The sequence below is a fragment of the Dreissena polymorpha genome, chromosome 11 (genome assembly GCF_020536995.1).
Source record: "Dreissena polymorpha isolate Duluth1 chromosome 11, UMN_Dpol_1.0, whole genome shotgun sequence".
In the NCBI taxonomy this organism is placed as follows: Eukaryota; Metazoa; Mollusca; class Bivalvia; order Myida; family Dreissenidae; genus Dreissena; species Dreissena polymorpha.
In genome coordinates this window covers 65788662-65807714 of record NC_068365.1, presented here as the reverse complement: position 1 = coordinate 65807714, position 19053 = coordinate 65788662, and the positions used below count along the sequence as shown (strand labels likewise).

General features: G+C 35.7%; 1 protein-coding gene across 1 annotated transcript in view; it reads left to right on the top strand.

Annotated features, from left to right (window-relative positions):
• The first annotated feature begins 436 nt into the window (after positions 1–436).
• Positions 437–19053, top strand: part of LOC127850778 (phosphatidylserine synthase 1-like) — a 34813-nt gene continuing 16196 nt past the window's right edge. Inside the window, exons 1-7 of the mRNA XM_052384079.1 lie at positions 437–593; positions 7585–7676; positions 8996–9040; positions 11681–11799; positions 13702–13860; positions 18235–18386; positions 18650–18791. Of these exons, the coding sequence (XP_052240039.1) occupies positions 445–593; positions 7585–7676; positions 8996–9040; positions 11681–11799; positions 13702–13860; positions 18235–18386; positions 18650–18791 (858 nt within the window). The 5' untranslated portion in view covers positions 437–444. The remainder of the gene's footprint in view (positions 594–7584; positions 7677–8995; positions 9041–11680; positions 11800–13701; positions 13861–18234; positions 18387–18649; positions 18792–19053) is intronic.

Genomic DNA, 19053 nt, shown 5'->3' with positions numbered 1-19053 from the left:
TGGTAAGTTGGTTGTTGGTTGATTGGTTGGTCGTTCGTCATGAGCAGTCCCCACAGGCTAATCAGGGAGGACACATTCCGCCTAAACTGGATTTTCGCTAAGAGAATACTTCTTTCAAACAAAAAATACCATGTAAGCGGAAAGTGTCGTCCCTGATAAGCATCTGTGGACTTCGCAGGCTAATCTGGTCGACACTTTACGTATATGCACAGAGCAAGACTAAACTGAATTAAATAAAGTGATATCTTTAAAGTAGCATTGGATTTTGCAACGGACAACTGACACTATGGATTTTGCAACAGTCAATTTAAAAACGCTTTTGGAAAACATATTAGTGTGTTGTAATCCTATAATTTATCCTAGACTGCGTCTCTCCGATTATGTCCTTTTGATATATAGTATAGATCACAAGTAACGCACACAGTCTATTAGCAGACATTCGCAATGGACGAACGAGAAGACGAAGAAGAACATTTCCGTTTCATAAACGAAAAAGGAGTTGATGATATATCTCTGGAAATTTTCTATAAGCCCCACACGATAACACTTCTAACCGTTTCCATAATTGGACTTATTTATACAGCATTTACACGGTAAGCTTAGAGTTTTGTTACATTGTAATGTGTTTTCGCGATATTCGGTGAAAGGTCATTGACAGGCATGTTTTAATTTTAAGGCAAATTATTACTTCGTACCGAAACTATTAAAAAACAGATGCATTAAATTAATTCTAATTTTTGTTTCAAGTTTCTACTGTTTTTCAAGATTGTTTGGCATGTGTCAAATATTGGTGCCGTTGCATCATTATTTATTAAATTGTAATATTTAGACATTTCAAATTAAAAACAGATAATGTGAAAATAGGTGCTACCTAATTTACAGGTAAAAGCTTCTTTGATAACCATTTAATCAGTGTGCGAATTTCACTTTTGAAACCACTAGCCCGTTCGGGCTACCAGATGGAATTTTTCACTAGCCCGAACCAAAGTTTACTAGCCCGAACTGTTTATCACATGTTTTTAAAAGAAGTCTATATTTTGGACAGTTCTGGATAGTACTTATTGCAGGTAATGTGTAATTCATTATTGATAAGGATTGCAAATAACAGTTTATCCCAATTTACTGGAAATGTTATTATAATATTTAATGACTCAATACAATTGAAATACTTGTATGCAGGTACTCGTCAATCAATACCTAGAATATGCAGTCAAGATGAAAAGGTTTATATCCTGTCAGTTAATTATGTTAAGTGTCATTTGTCACAAATTATAAATCCGAAAAATTAAGCAGAGAGTCTGAGGCCGTATGATAAAGCGAATAGAGGGAAGAGTCCAATCCCCTTAGCTTATTGTTCTTGTTTATAGTCTTTCTAGGTCCAATTCTCATGAGTACAGTGCGAACAATTATCAACCAGACCATTGGAAACACTGCATGTGTATTAATCATTCTATTTTTTTCATCTAGAAAGTCGAAAAAAAATCTATTTAACATTTAACATCATAAAAATTAATGGTTTACTAATAAACATAACTAGGCACAAATCTAATTATGTTTGACATTTAGAAACACAAAATATCTATAAAAAAAACACAGGTGTGATTTTCTGAGGATTTCTGCAGATCCAATTTACTCAAGGACCATTTCTTAATATATTTTTTAAAGAAAATGGGTTTGAGGTAACCGTGTGACCGATTTTAGGCATATTTCATAACAGCCAGAAAATCGTACTTGAAACCCCTCCACATACTACACTTGACTATTGCTCAAGTAGAACAGGCTTTTTCCGCTCCATTTTGGGAAAACGCCACACTGGAATTTTGGGAATTTCGCGTCGTGAAAATATTCCCATTTTGGGAAAAAAATTAATCGCAAAATTGGCTCAATTGGGAAAAATTATTGCATATAAATAGTGTTTCTTATATTTCAAAGAAGCCGTTAACTGGTAAATAACGATTATTTGGATAACTTATTATTAAAATTTTACAAAATACACATGAACATGTGTGATAAGTGCAGGTTTTTTAATCTTAATTTGGTGAAAAGGCTTGGCCTTTTATGAGGTGAAAAAAATCGCGATTTTGAGGAAAATAAGGAAAGTCTTAAATAATCATTTACATATTTTACAGTTTTTAAAACAAATTCAAGGCAACAGATAATTTAATTATCGCGAGCAAACTAAAAATGACTCGTTTTTGACACAACCCTTATTCTGCCGTGCATCATTTTGACGCATCGAAAATTTGACCCGTGCGTCAGTCAGTTAACATCTCGAGTGCCATGGTAATAAATCCCGCTGTGCTTCTAATTGTGCTCAATCCGCGTTCAATTCAAAGCTGGCGATTCAAGGTGCAAGTAATGATGATTCAATAATGGAGAAAGCATTAACTGGATTTAACAAACATTTGATAAGGTTTGTTAAACCAGATAACAACAAGAAAAATTTGGATTATTAAAGTTAAACTACTACAGGTAAGGCATTCTTAAGTTTACATATTTTGGACATGTATAGTATTCGAATAAACAGTAATAGATATATACTAGATGTTCCATGCATTTAGATTGTGTTTTGTTACAAAAGCTATCATAAGGATAATGATAATATAATGACGATAAATATGTGATGAAAAGGTGCTACCGGTACATATCTTAAATTACTTAAATGTGTTAAAAGACTTTAATGTGTTATAAGGAAGTAGATTTAAATGTACAAATTCATTAAAATATGTTGTGTAATGTATCGTGGTATTGTTATTTAATAAAGGAGTATAACTTTTTAAGATATTGTGTTACTCTTAGAGCATTTTTTTATCTAAAAAATTGAATAATACATACAAAAACACAATTAACGCGCTTCAAAATTGACCCGAGCATTTTTCAATTTGACTCTTCAAATTTTCAGTCCAGGGGTCATTGACTCCTGGTTTTTAAAATCTATTGAAATCCCTGATGATGATGATGATGATGATGATGATGATGATGATGATGATGATACTGGAATGGATTCAGAAACGTTCTGTACACCCAATTTCTAATTTAATTGATTACTTTAAATAAATATTGCCCCTACTTTATATAATTATATTTATTTTTTGAGAAAATCACGTACTCATAAACATAAACATAGTAAAACACGAGGAACTGTTTAATACAAATCTTATTTGATCTTGCATCCTATATAGGTCTGGTATTGTCAGTAGCTATAATGGATTATTTCCATTTGATCTATAAATAATTCACAAGGTACTTGTTTTACCTTGTATAGAAAAGTATTTTTGCCTGCAATACAAGCAGCTACTGGATAACTAAGTTATTCCTCAAAGATAATTTATTCATACTAAACCAGCATTCAGGGGTTTTCTGTCAATGAAAAAAGGCTGTAAAACAGACCAGATAACAATTTCCCCCCCCCCCCAAAAAAGGAAGTGTCTAATGATAATTATATCTCAATTTTATGTGATAAACATTGAAGAAAGTATATAACTATAATTAATATGAGTGTGTTCTCCTTATTTGAATTAAAGACCGTATCTGTCAATATTTTTTGATTAAAAAATGCCTAGTTTGTCCATTTTTCCATAACAAATTCCCAAATGTGCATATTTTATGAATTTAAAAAGTCCCTATTTGACGAGACTCCCTTTTCCAAAATGACTACAACCCCCCTGGTATTTTTAGCGAAGCTGTTTTCTGAGAAAACCCGAGCTATTGTCATAGCCAGCTCGGTGTGTCGTGTCGTCCGCCGGCGTCGTGCTAAAACCTTAACATTGGCTCTAAAATCAAAGTGCTTCCACCTACAACTTTGAAACTTTATATGTAGATGCACCTTGATGAGTTCTACACGCCACACCCATTTTTGGGTCACCAGGTCAAAGGTCAAGGTCACTGTGACCTCTAAAAATAAAATATTCGGACAAGCTTTCATTTATTCAAAACTGTACCTGCAGCCAAGCGATGGCACTCATTATGCGGTGCTCTTGTTTTAAATAACACCATGGCCAGTTGATTTTGACCAAGGGCTAGCAAGCAGACACTCGATGATAATACAGGGTCCAGGATCACATCACTTTGTGGGGTTCCCAATTAAATGTTAATGGATGTAAACACCCCGATAAGTGGTGCTTTTTTTCAAATAACTGTTTTAAACAATTTTTCTTACAAGTTTCAACTAGTGCATAAAAGACAGATTGTTATGATGATTATGGCAATGTGAAAAACATCAGAATTACTTAATGAAAAAGCCTGTTTTCTCGTTCAAAAATTCCTTGTGTACTGCACGGTTATGCTTTACGCAACATTAAATTTTGTCACCGATATTTTATGTGCATTAAAGGATTTATTCGTATACCTTAAGATATTGGCACAAACTGCAAGAAAAACTGTCTTTTATGCACTTAAGATTTGTGCAAATGTATTTCAATAACTTTACATATTTGAAAAAATAAAGAACGGTGTGTTTACATTCCGTCCAGCTCATGTGTAATGCCCCATTGATTATGCTCCCTGAATATTTCAAGGCTGTAAATTGACCAGTAAAAAACATTTCCTGGTGACGTTAGCAGTAGTAATTTCTGCAAATTGATATCTCCAGTAATATATAATACAGTCAATCTTGTATTAAGAGACCACTCAAGGGAGTAATCAAAAGTGGTCTCTTAATAAAATGGTCTTTAAATAAAAAAGGCCATTCTGGAAGAATGCTTACCCTCAATTTTAATCTATATGAAGGATAATCTCTTTTGTTAACAATGATTTTAACTTTTATAATAAAATGAATATAAACACAATACATAAACAATATTTTACTTATAATGTGTTTTATTTTTTCACTTATTATAAATTATCATATATTATAAATGAATTGTGTGTACATATTTATTTGCAAAAAACAACATAGACAAGGAAATATTTCACCTGACACATAATTTTCCACGTCTTCAAGCACTTCGGCTTTACGCTTAAGAATGTTCTGAATTTGAGTTTTACCGACTCCAAACTCATCTGCAATTTTACGTGCACTTTTACTCTTTGACAATTCCAAAACCCGAATTTTCTCGTTCAACGTTAACACTTTTCGTTTTGACTTTTTAATTTCTGCGTGTACGCTTAAGGAAATCTGACTCGATTATGATACATAATGAGCTGAAAAAATTAAAACACGTCAATTGAAAACAAACAAACAGACCTGATTGGAAAATTTATTAAGTAAATAACAATGTGATTGGCTTACAAATATCTACTAATTAGCATAATTACAAATTAGTAATGTACGGATTTCGACAGATGTTGCCGATTAATAGTTTATTTTCCGCACTTTCAGGAAATGTTTGTCGCGTACAGTGCATTGTTTCTGCATCTGTTATCTATACTCGAGAAAAATCGGCGTTGTCTCTTAACGTTCCACATAGTAAACTTTTTAAGCTGTAGACTGTGTGTAAAACGTTCCTCTATTATTGAACTCAATAAATTGATATGCAGTCTATAACAATACCGGTCAGAACCGGTCAACGAGACAAAGCATAATCATACTGGTTGGTGTGAAAACAAAGCAGCGGTGTAACAGTACATCTTATCGGCTGAGATAAACAATTAACATGGATTTGTCCCTGAAAGATCAATACATTAACCACTTTTACCTCCTAGTGGTCGCTTACCGGTAATTCAAGATTTGGTCATCAAAATACATAGAAATCAGCGGTCGCTGGTCGCATAAGACAAAAGTCGCTGAATACAATATCATTATATAGCTAAAAATCTCCGTGGGATTTCAAAATGGTCGCATAAGACAAAGGTCGCTTAATACAAGTGGTCGCATCCACAAGATTGACTGTAACTGTTTAATAATATTTACTTGTATGCAGGCCTGATCTTGTTTTTTGTATGATATTTTTTTTAGAACTCTCAGATACCATTCAGTATTTCAACTTCATGAAACTTCATGGGTGTATTGATATTAATGAGGAAAATTGCAAGTCATAGAATCAATTACCGTACACTTAATTATTAGCTTTTAATTATTACCCTACAATTAATAATTTTACTCTATATCAAAGGATTTGCACCGATTCATAAAAGAAGTTCATTTGGCTAGGATGTCCCTTTAAGTGAGTAAAAATTTGTCAAAGACAACCCTGAGGCCATTCAGGGACCACACTTTCCTCTTTTATCGAATTTCTAGTTCAAAAGAAGTATTTTCTTTACAAAAAAAAGCGTCAAAGCGGATATTGTCTTCCCTGATAACACTTTGCGGACTGCACAGGCTTATCTAGGACAACACCTTACGCACATGAAATAAGTCAAGTTTTACCTCATTAGCTCATTATATAGTACCTTCATCTTCTTTGTAATTGTGATTTAAAGACAATCAATACTACAAGATGGTTTTAGTGATCTTTAAACATGCAATGTTAATACGTTAATGCTTTCTCTCTTGTCTTATAAATGTAGCTGCTTAAATGAAAATACATTACTTTGATAGGCATCATTTATTTATTTTTTAGAAATAAAGAAAACGCGATGAATTTAAAGGGAATTGAAGTTTACAATAGCCTTTTGTCATTAAAACAATCAATAATGCCAAGTTATGAAATATGAAAGCCTAATGGAAGTTAATTTTATATTGTTAAAAGATCAACAGTTATTATTGTAAGTGGTTTGCAGCATGCTAGCTATCTTACGCTAAGCACTATATTTTAGTTGCCTGATTAACCCTTGCTTTTTAGTATGAGTGTTGCTTTGGAAAAACATGGCTAAATGCATTCGCATAAAGTGCCTTCTCAGATTAACTCTTTCAGTGCTGGAACTGAATTTTGAAGGCCTTTGCAAACAGTTTGGATCCAGATGAGACGCCACAGAACGTGGCGTCTCATCAGGATCCAAACTGTTTGCTATTCTGATAGTATTCTTTGAAAAAAAATGAAGAAAATGCCAATTTTAGAAATTCAGCAGACGACATTTTAGCAGACGACAAATTTCCCAGCATGCAAAGGGTTAACCTGTGAAGCACATGCTATCAGGGTCGACACTTTCCACTTTTATGGAATGTTTTGTTTCATGGATTTCTCTTATAAACAAAAATCTAGTTAATGCTGAAAGTTATGAACCTGTTTAGCCCTTGGTGACTGCATTGGCTCATGTTGGACGACAACTGACGCACATGCATTGAGCCCAATTTTCCAAGAATGCGGCAAAGTTGCAGGGCTTTTTTGGCCCGATTTTATAGCCGAAATTCGGCTATATTCCCAATCAATAAGTATATTTTTTTCCCAAAATTTGCTAAAAAATTCCCAATTGGGGAAAAAAACGCTAATGACATCGGCTGTTTCGCTTTACGCAAAGCATATTCCTATCCGGTCTCTTACGGGTTTTAGACTATACTTCGATATGGATAACATCGCCATTATTCGTGTGCACGATACTCTACGTGTTGTTCAGGCGCTTAGGCTTATCTGGGATAATACACACTTTAGGCATGTCATGCATTAAGCCCTGTTTTCCCAGAGAAAGGCCCAATCATTTTTAAAAAGTACTTGAAATGTAACAGTTGAGAATTTGTACTACTAACTGTTTTATTTATATTTTCAGAGACGACCATGTACAAGAGTCGAACATCTGGAGAGGGTTTCTTTGCGTTGTGTTCTTTTTTCTGGTCATAAGCATACTGGCTTTCCCAAATGGTAAAATTGATTTCAGTGATTAGATGGATAAGATTGTACAAACATGTTTTAAAATTGTATATATTATTGAAACAGACTAGTTGTCAATTGATTTCAGCAATAGATATAAATAGTGCTGACCATTTTTTTAGCTTGGCTGTTTTCAGAGAAAACCCGAGGTATTGTCATAGCCAGCTTGTCGTCAGCCTTAGGCGTCGTGCTAAAACCTTAACATTGGCTCTAAAATCAAAGTGCTTCCACCTACAACTTTTGAAACTTCATATGTAGATGCACCTTGATGAGTTCTACACGCCACACCCATTTTTGGGTCACTAGGTGAAAGGTCAAGGTCAAGGTCACTGTGACCTCTAAAAAAAAAATATGACAAGCTTTCGCAGCCGAGCATTGGCAACCGTTATGCGGATCTCTTGTTCTTAATCATTCTTGTCGTTCTTGTTAAAACAATAGTCATCATTGGACAAACACCCTTATACAGAAACAGGCAAACTATGTTTTTGAAATCTGTCAATTAATGTCAATGATCCAAAAAAAGAATTTCTTAATAAAAATGTTGCTTCTTTCTTAGTACGAGATCACAACAAAACAGGAAAGAAAATTTCAACTGAAGCAATACTTAATTTAATAATTAATTTTGTTTTCTATTGAATTGCATTTCACACAAATGTGACATGCAGTGTTGACACAATGGCCTCAGGGCCCGAACAATGGTGGTGGAAAGTTTCACACTACATGTATTTGTTCATAAGATATAAGTGTAAATAATTTAACACCTTTATTTTACTTCCGCTTGAACATGGTGTCTAATTATTGTACTTTATTTTAAATATGTAGCATTTGGCTGGGGAAAGATCTAGAATTACACAAAGTCATCAGAAAGCCTGATTGTCAATAATTCTCAGTTATTTCTTTTTTTCTTTTAATGCATCTTTTTTTTAACACCCCTTTAAGTGAATCTGTATAAGACATTTTGTAAACAATGCATTATACATGTGTTTTTATTTATTTTGACACATTATAAGTAAAATAGGCACTCACATCGTTTAAATACGTTTTACTACAAAACTTGATGTTAAATTATTATTTGTTAAATCCTCAACAAAAATAAAATATTGTCCATGTGTGCATGAACACAGTTTAAAAATACAGTCATAATGATGAAAAATGCAATCATTGTAAATGAAAAAGTCATTGAAAAGTGCTTACTATACTAAAAGTGTAGAAAGAGCATTACCGAATTACATTCAAAATATGAAACCGACAGTTTTTATTGCAATTCACATACTAGTAATACAATGTCTCTCTTTTGTTGTTTTTTCCAGGTCCCTTTACAAGACCCCACCCTGCGATATGGCGGATGGTATTTGGTAAGGAGAGAAACTGGTCGCAGTGGTGTAATGGATATGGTGTCCACCTAGCCATCTTGAGGTCACATGTTTGATCCCTACTGTGGGAGCGTTCTTTAGATCTCCCCCATATACACCAAGTACTGGTTCTAGTCCCAGAAAACAGACTCGAGAGCGTTTCAAATAAGCCTTAGGCTTTCTATGCAATCAGGCTAAAATAAATAGGTTGAAACTAAACTAAGAAAAGAATTTGACATTTTTGGAAGCATATAGTTGCCGCTTCGTCTGTCCGTGCGTGTATGTGTGCTTCCGTCCGTGCACAATTTTTGTCCGGGCTATTTCTCAGCAACCAATGACCAGAATTTAATGAAACTTTATGGGAAGCTTCACTACCAAGAGGAGATGTGCATATTATCAGCAGGTTTTGGTCGGATGATTTTTCACAGAGTTATGGCCCTTTGAAATTTTCCATTAACTGTACATATAGTTCAATTCTTGTCCGGGCTATTTCTCAGCAACTAATGACCGGAATTCAATGAAACTTTATGGGAAGCTTCACTACCAAGAGGAGATGTGCATATTATCAGCCGGTTCTCGTCGGATGATTTTTCACAGAGTTATGGCCCTTTGAAATTTTCCATTGTACATATTGTGCAATTCTTGTCCGAGCTATTTCTCAGCAACATGTTACAGGAATTCAATGAAACTTTATGGGAAGCTTCACTACCAACAGGAAATGTGCATATTATCAGCCGGTTATGGTCGGATGATTTTTCACAGAGTAATGGCCCTTTGAAATTTTCTAAAAACTGTACATATAGTGCATTTCTTGTATATACTGGGGGACATATTGTTTTTGCCCTGTCTGTTGGTTTGTTTGTTGGTTTGCGTCAAACTTTAACATTTGCCATAACTTTTGCAATATTGAAGAAAGCAACTTGATATTTGGCATGCATGTGTATCTCATGAAGCTGCTTATTTTGAGTGGTGAAAGGTCAAGGTCATCCTTCAAGGTCAAAGGTCAAATATATGAGTCAAAATCACTAAACTTTAACATTTGCCATATCTTTTGCAATATTGAACATAGAAACTTCATATTTGGCATGCATGTGTATCTCATGGAACTGCACATTTTGAGTGGTGAAAGGTCAAGGTCATCCTTCAAGGTAAAAGGTCAAATATATGGGTCAAAATCGCTCATTTACTATACAATATAACTTCATGACGACTTCTCAAATGCATATGGAGCTGCACATTTTAATTTGTACAGTGTTAAGGTCAAGGTCATCATGAAAGGTCATATTTGGCATGCATGTGTATCTCATGGAGCTGCACATTTTGAGTGGTGAAAGGTCAAGGTCATCCTTCAAGGTCTAAGGTCAAATATATGGTCAAAATCCACATTTAATATTCACTACATAGCAACTTCATATTTGGCATGCTGGGGGGCATAGTGTTTCTCAAACACATCTTGTTTAAATTCAAGTATTAAAGTTTTGATTTTTAAATACCGATCAGCAGCAAACAGCATAAAGCCTGAACAGCCGGCGAGTTAGATGCTGTTCTGGTTTAAAGCTGGTTGCATATAGCAATTTTCACTTTGCTTCTAAGTGGGAAATGGTTAGTCCATTTAATGAGTAACCAGAGTGGACTATAAGTAACAATTAGTTTACCCACTGTCCATCCATGTGTCTGTCTGTCTGAATCTTGATCCTGCGATTATTCAAAAACACCTGAAGAGGTATTAATGAAAATCAGTATGTTGATACAGGACAATATGGAGAATATGCAGGCTATCTCAGTTTTTAGGTTAGAGAAGAAGTCGTGAAACTTGTGAGGAATCTGTTGTATTTCCGACAACATTCACTTGATAGGGGACTGCTGTTCATTCCATTACAAAATGTTTAAACTCAACCTGTATCAATTGGCTTTACCCTGCCCATAATGGTGTTCTGCCCTTGAGGAATTTGTTACACTGAAGAAATTCACTCATTAATTTACTGCTGTTATACTCCCCTCTATCTGTTAGAAGTGAAGTTCCAGTATAGTGGAGTCACGTTCTGAGAAAACTGGGCATAATGCATAAGCTTAAGTGTCGTCCCTGATTAGCCTGTGCAGTCCACACAGGCTAATCAGGGACGACACTTTCTGCTTTTATGACATTTTTCGTTTAAATGAAGTCACTTCTTAGCAAAAATCTAATTTAGGCGGAAAGTGTCGTCCCTGATAAGCCTGTGTGAAGTTCCAGTATAGTGCATTACAGGATGATGTATGTAAATGTGGCCTGCTGACGTTTATATGCATTATTAAGAGAAATTAAGAATTGAAGTATGATTCATGTCGTTTCCCTACTGATTATAAACAAATACTGTAAAATCATTATTATTTTTGGGGCATTACTTTTCATTGATTTTGTGGGTGGGCAATCCACAAATTCAACACAAACACATTGGAAAATGACGGACCCGAATACCTATATTTTTCTCCTAAATCAGAAAGCCACAAATTTACATTTCCAGGAAAAAAGGAATTTTTTAAAACACAAAATTGCATTCTGGCGAATACAAATGATGTTACCGTATATAGAGAAATTAAGATTTTAAGTTTTTACATATCATAATTTCATAAATGAGCCTAACCAATTATTCCACCTGTTTATAGGTCTCAGTGTTCTCTACTTCATGCTGCTGGTGTTCATACTGTTCCAAAACCGGCGCGACGTGAGACACATGCTGGAGTGGCTGTACCCAGACCTCATCAACCACACGCTGGCAGAGAAGGTAGAAATATAGGAAGTGACATGTAAACCCTTTACCGCTCAGATACCCACTTAAACTCATTTAGATCTTTTTTTGTCTATTTTGGGAAAAGGTATCTAGCAAAATTGCGATTATTCGAGTTGCGAAATCTTCCAAATTGGGAAGAATTTTCATCGACAAAAGCATTACTGTGATACCATTATTAATCGTCAGGCATTAATTTTCATAAATTTCGTCAGTCGACCGATCGGCGAATTTAAGATCTTAACGAACAATCATGCTCTATGTTTGGAAAAAAACAAACACTAAGTTGAACAATATTTTAAAACTTTACCGTTGACATGAGGCATTAAATTCCAACATAATCCATGCACACATTCACTGCTGTTTCGTAATCAAGATTAATCCGGTTTTGACACAAAGAGATGTAGATTACACAAGGTACTTAACTGACACGTTACACTTCTTTAAAACGCGTGTGCAGTACAGCTGTATCAAATGCGTTTACTTCGCTTATGTGGAATGGTAATGAATAAGCGCTAATTGTTTATAACTTTATTACCCATTAGGTGCATTGTGTTTTTCAGGGGTGTTGCATATTAGCCATCACGCAGCGAATGCCAATGAAAGACAATAAACCAAATGAAAAGATGACGATGTGTGATCAATAGATTAAGACTAATTGGCAATTGGCTTCGTTGTTATAAACACTCGTTAACGGTTATTCGATCCCACTTGTCCGCTAATCATAACAATCAACGTGTAAATGGCATACATTAAGAGGGTCCATTACTGTCCTTTGATAACAAAAGACTAGTTAATTGGCATGTGACAAACAGGCCCCACCTCCTGCAGTGATTCTCAAGTGTGTTTCCGCATTCGTACCACGATTTTTCGCAACTGCGATTGATCGCGAATATGTATTACACACAAATCGGATATTGACTGACGCATTTTTTTTAAATGCAAAATCAGAAATCGGCGAATTTAAGTGCTGACGAAATCGTCATTTTTATAAAAATGACGAAATTTTGTGCTGTCGAAAATAAATGGTTTCACAGTATTTGGGAAATTGTTTTTCTGATTTTTTCTTATTTAATCTAATGTTTTCATACATAGGTATCGCCTAAAAAGGATAAGAAAAATATTAAACTGTTTTTTTACCATGCAACAGTCATTGTCAACTGCTATCGTAAGTATGTGTATGATAAAAAAACAACAGACTTTGTTATGCTTGAAGTTCAAATAAAATACATAGCTCGATATGTCATTAAGGATTACCTACCGAGAAACGCATTTTTCGGCTTCAATCATTTCGGTCGGAAATTGGAAAAACAAAATTGAGATTTAGAAAAAAACACACACCATATTTGTCATTGGGAATGGGGCCCACTATCGGACCCGTGAGATAGGCAGAAAAAGGCCTGAGCCCATAAGAAATTCAAATAAAATTTATGACCTCTCTTACTTTATTCAAGTTCTAAAGTGTCAGTCCGTATAAGTCTGTGCAGTCCAACCAGGCTGATCAGGGACAATACGTTCCATTTGTATGTTATATTTTGTTTAAAGGTTGTTTTTTTAAACAAAAATCTGGTTTACAGAGAAAGTGCTGTTTCTAATAAATATTGGTCTGTGTGCACTGCACAAGCTCATCTGGGACGATACTTTATGCATTAAAACCCATTTTTGCAGAGGGCTGCTAAACATGGAAGTGACTCATCAAAAAATGGAAAATGAAGAAGCAAGTCGAAATTCTGATATTATTACTTGAGACCGTAAAAATGATACAAGCAAGCCTAAATTGGAAGCTAATCTTAGGTGGAAATTGTTGTTCTTGACAACCTGAGCGGACTGCACAGGTAATCAGGGTCGACACTTTAGGAACATGCAACAAGAGTATGGTTCATATATGTTTGCTTACAGGAGTATGCAGTGAACTGTTCAGACATCACGGTGAGTCGTGTGTGGTCGTGCGTGGACATGTTTGCGTTCGCTCACTTTTCTGGCTGGGCTATGAAAGCGCTACTGATACGGCATTACGGCATTCTGTGGACCATCAGCATCATGTGGGAAATCACTGAGGTAAGGATTGAGACACGGTGGTAACAAATAAATCACTTCGGCAAACACAATATTGGTTGGCTTAAATCAATCAAAGATGTAAACAGCAAATACTTGTAGCAGAGGAAGAAAATCAATCACAGATTTAGTCAATCAATCACAGAGGAAGTCAGTCATTCACCGAGGTATACAATCAATGACAGAGGTAGTCAATCAATCACATAAGTTGTCAATCAATTACATAAGTAGTTAATCAATCACAGAAGTAGTCAATCAATCATGTAAGTTGTCAATCACATAAGTTGTCAATCAATCACAGAAGTAGTCAATCAATCATATAAGTAGTCAATCAATCACAGAGGTAATCAATCAATCACAGATGTAGTCAATTAATCACAGAGGTAGTCAATTAATCACAGAGGTAGTCAATCAATCAATCACAGAGGAAATATATTGTGGAATTAATAAATCAATAGGTTAATGTTAATTCTAGTTATTATTTTAGCTACTTATAAATTGTGTATTTCTTTCCTCACCGCCCCCGCCCCTCCCCCTTCTCAAACTGTGTTTACAAATCTCATACAAAACTATTTCATTTTTTGTTTCAACTGTTTTTCTCTAGATTGATTAGATCATATCAACCCATGCAAAAGACAAAAAAATCTTACCGGACATGAGGTCCGATAACTTTTAAAATTTACCGGACCTCACCGCATTTTACCGGATCTTATTCTGTTTTAACCAAGCAATAAAAAATATATTGTACAGTGTTTAATCATTATGACGTTCACATTGTTTAAGAATTCTAAATACAATAAAATAACGAAATTTACACCCGTTCAGTCTGCGCTTCCGGTCGTAACTTATGCCCAAAATCGGCAATATTATGTCATTTTAACATCTGGCGATAGTCACTTAGACGTCTGATAATTCGCACTCATATTCTTGTCTAATATCAAATAATAGTCACATAACACAGCCATGTATGCTGACACAGATGCACCACAAAAACTTCTCAGGTAATTTTGCAGTCGCCAAACTGTGCTGTTCAGCGTCCATTCGGTTACAAGAATGCAAGAATGCATATCATAAGGGCAGGGTTAACTGGCAATGGCGATCATTATTTTTGATTGACGTCAGTCTTGAAGTTAGCGTTTATTGCAGATTGATTTACAAGGAATCACAGTTTTAAAATTTACGCAATATCCACGGACTCCTGATGACAATATACGATCTGTGGCAATATCCAATGGTGAAAAATCAGTACATGAAAGACAGTGTCGGGTATCATCGCACCTTTTTACCATAAACAATTACTTAAACAATTATTGTTCCTTATGAGAAATTAAATGCAAATGGTTAGCAATTAATAACTTATGGCGAGCAAGTTGTGAAAACAATACCCGTTACAAATTGCATGCGGTAACAATTTAATTTAAGTAGAAGTATATTTCATCATGTCCATTTTTAGAACTGAATAACACTAAAGCCATGTGATAATATTATTTAAATCTCTTTGTACGCATCTGCACCATTCACTACACATGATGCCATGTAAAACCCGTGTTTTAATAAGAGCGCGAAATTTTTGCTGACATAGATGAGTTCCTTGCGTGGAAAGCGTACATGTCAAAACAGACCATGTGCCTGTTACTATATATTTATATATAGACATGCAACTCGGAACATGTAGTATTTTTAAATGAAAAAATACATCGGCATTAATGCACACAATGAGATAGTATTGACACATTGAAACTATAGACAAAATACGTAAATTTACGAATAATAAATTAAATTAAAGTCGCTAATTGATTGGTTGTTATAACAAAATATAACCAGTGAATATGAATATGCTCGCACATTGGGTCACTTGATTTACGCATGTTAAATGGGAATAATCCCATCCGAAAATTCACTTTTCGTAAGCGCTTGCGTAGAATGGCGGGCGTTTGTGTTAATAAAATTCTTAAACACATTAGCATCCATACTGGTCATATTTTGGTTTTGAACATTGAAATCGGTATTTGTTCATATTCTAGTTTCGTTTTCATTTTTTTACCATAACACACAATTTATTTTTGGTCAGACACAAGGTCCGAAAATGTCGGGAATAATACAGGACCTCAGCAAATTTTATCGGAAATGTCCGAGGTCCGATGTCTTACGCATGGGTTGCATATCATTTCAAACTAAAATGAGATATTCTTGATACTTAAATCACTCTGTAGATACCAGTAGTGTGTGAGCCTTGAGATATTCTTGATACTTTAACCACTCTGTAGATACCAGTAGTGTGTGAGCCTTGAGATATTCTTGATACTTTAATCACTCTGTAGATACCAGTAGTGTGTGATCCTTGAGATATTCTTGATACTTTAACCACTCTGTAGATACCAGTAGTGTGTGAGCCTTGAGATATTCTTAATACTTTAACCACTCTGTAGAAACCAGTAGTGTGTGAGCCTTGAGATATTCTTGATACTTTAACCGCTCTGTAGATGCCAGTAGTGTGTGAGCCTTGAGATATTCTTGATACTTAAACCACTCTGTAGATACCAGTAGTGTGTGAGCCTTGAGATATTCTTAATACTTTAACCACTCTGTAGAAACCAGTAGTGTGTGAGCCTTGAGATATTCTTGATACTTTAACCACTCTGTTGAAACCAGTAGTGTGTGAGCCTTGAGATATTCTTGATACTTTAACCACTCTGTAGATGCCAGTAGTGTGTGAGCCTTGAGATATTCTTGATACTTTAACCACTCTGTTGAAACCAGTAGTGTGTGAGCCTTGAGATATTCTTGATACTTTAACCACTCTGTAGATGCCAGTAGTGTGTGATCCTTGAGATATTCTTGATACTTAAACCACTCTGTAGATACCAGTAGTGTGTGAGCCTTGAGATATTCTTAATACTTAAACCACTCTGTAGATACCAGTAGTGTGTGAGCCTTGAGATATTCTTGATACTTTAACCACTCTGTTGAAACCAGTAGTGTGTGAGCCTTGAGATATTCTTGATACTTTAACCACTCTGTTGAAACCAGTAGTGTGTGAGCCTTAAGATATTCTTGATACTTTAACCACTCTGTTGAAACCAGTAGTGTGTGAGCCTTGAGATATTCTTAATACTTTAACCACTCTGTAGATACCAGTAGTGTGTGAGCCTTGAGATATTCTTGATACTTAAACCACTCTGTAGATACCAGTAGTGTGTGAGCCTTGAGATATTCTTGATACTTTAACCACTTTGTAGATACCAGTAGTGTGTGAGCCGTGCTCTGTGAAAACATTGCATAATGCATGTGGGTAAAGTGTAATCCAAGATTAGCCTTTCAGTCGACACAGGCTAATCAGGGATGACACTTTCCTGCTCAACTGGATTTTTGCTCATGAAAGGCTTTCTTTCAACCTGGTAAGCCTGTGTGGACAGCATAGGCTAATCTGGGACAACACTTTTTGCACATGCATTAAGCCCTGTTTTCCCAGATCTAGGCTCATGTTGTATCTTCATGACAACTCTGACAGGTGGTGTTGATGTGTTCACTCGCTTGTATTTTTATTTACACTTCTAAAGCTGGTGCTTGGTCATTGAATTTCTTTGACACTTTGACATGTTGTCTTCAGTATGATATAAACCGTATATTAATGAACACTTCTACAGGTGGTGTTTGCTCATCTATATTTTTATGCACACTTCTCCATGTGGTGTTCGCTCACCTGTATGATTATGCACACTTCTCCAGGTGGTGTTTGCTCACCTGTATTTTTATGCACACTTCACCAGGTGGTGTTTCGCTCACCTGTATTTAATGCACACTTCTCCAGGTGGTGTTTGCTCACCTGTATTTTATGCACACTTCTCCAGGAGGTGTTCGCTCACCTTTATTTTTATGCACACTTCTCCAGGTGTTGTTTGCTCACCTTTATTTTTTTGCTCACTTCTCCAGGTGGTGCTCGCTCACCTTTATTTTTATGCACACTTCTCCAGGTGGTGTTCTCTCACCTGTATTTTTATGCACACTTCTTCAGGTGGTGCTCGCTCAGGGCCCTTGCTACATTTTGGGGGATTCGGGCCGGGGCCCTTAGAGGGGGGAGCATTTTGAGCGAAAGGGGAATTTAAAAGATCTTTTCACCAACCATTCAACACTAAAAATTGCTATATTTTAATGTAATTTACATAAATATACATTTAATCAAAGGTTAATAGCACAATACCAGCTGGCAACATAGGTTTAAAATTTAAAAAAAAATTTGAGGGGGGGGGGGATTTTTAGCTGAAATAGGGGAAAAAAGTATACTATTTTAAGGGGGAATGGGGGCGAATTTCGGCCCCAAAAACGGCCTAACAAGGGCCTGGATGCTCATATGTATTTTTATGCACACTTCTCCAGGTGGTGTTTGCTCACCTGTTGCCCAACTTCCTGGAGTGCTGGTGGGACTCGTGGCTGCTGGACGTTCTTGTCTGTAACGGGCTTGGTATCTGGGTCGGCATGAGGATCTGCAACTTCCTCGAGATGAGGAACTACCACTGGGAGAGCATCAAGTAGGCAGGCAGTTGGATAATTTGTCCTATTCTAACCCTTCACCACTTAGATACATATTTTTACGCATTTGTAGTCCCTCAGAAAGTTAAATTTTATTCAAGACCTTTTTTACTTAATTCAAGTTTTAAAGGCTTCATTTCCAACCATTGGATACTGATGAGCAGCAACCGGTATAAAACCTGAACAGACTGTGAGTTACTCGCAGGCTGTTCTGGTTTTATGCTGTTTGCTTATAGCCATTTTCTCTCCCTCTCTTCCACAGAGACATTCACTCCACGACTGGTAAGATCCGGCGCGCGGTCCTACAGTTCACCCCGGCCACATGGACCCATGTACGATGGCTTGACCCCAACTCTGGCTACATGAGACTCGTGGCAATCACCTTCCTCATCTTCATCTGGCAGGTCAATGTTTATCTTTAACGGACTAGATTTTGATACAAGACAGGGTCAATTATTAAGATCTTTCTCTCTTTTTACTCAACTCAAAATATGGAAATTGTATTTCCTCTAAGGTAAAAAATGTCGTTCAGCTCGCAAAAAATCTCAAATATCAGCTTTACTAATATGCATATATGCAGTTATTCCCTCTAAAACTCCAAGTTTAGCCACACTTAAAACTAAAAATCTTGTATACATCACACACAATATACCAAATAGTTCTTAT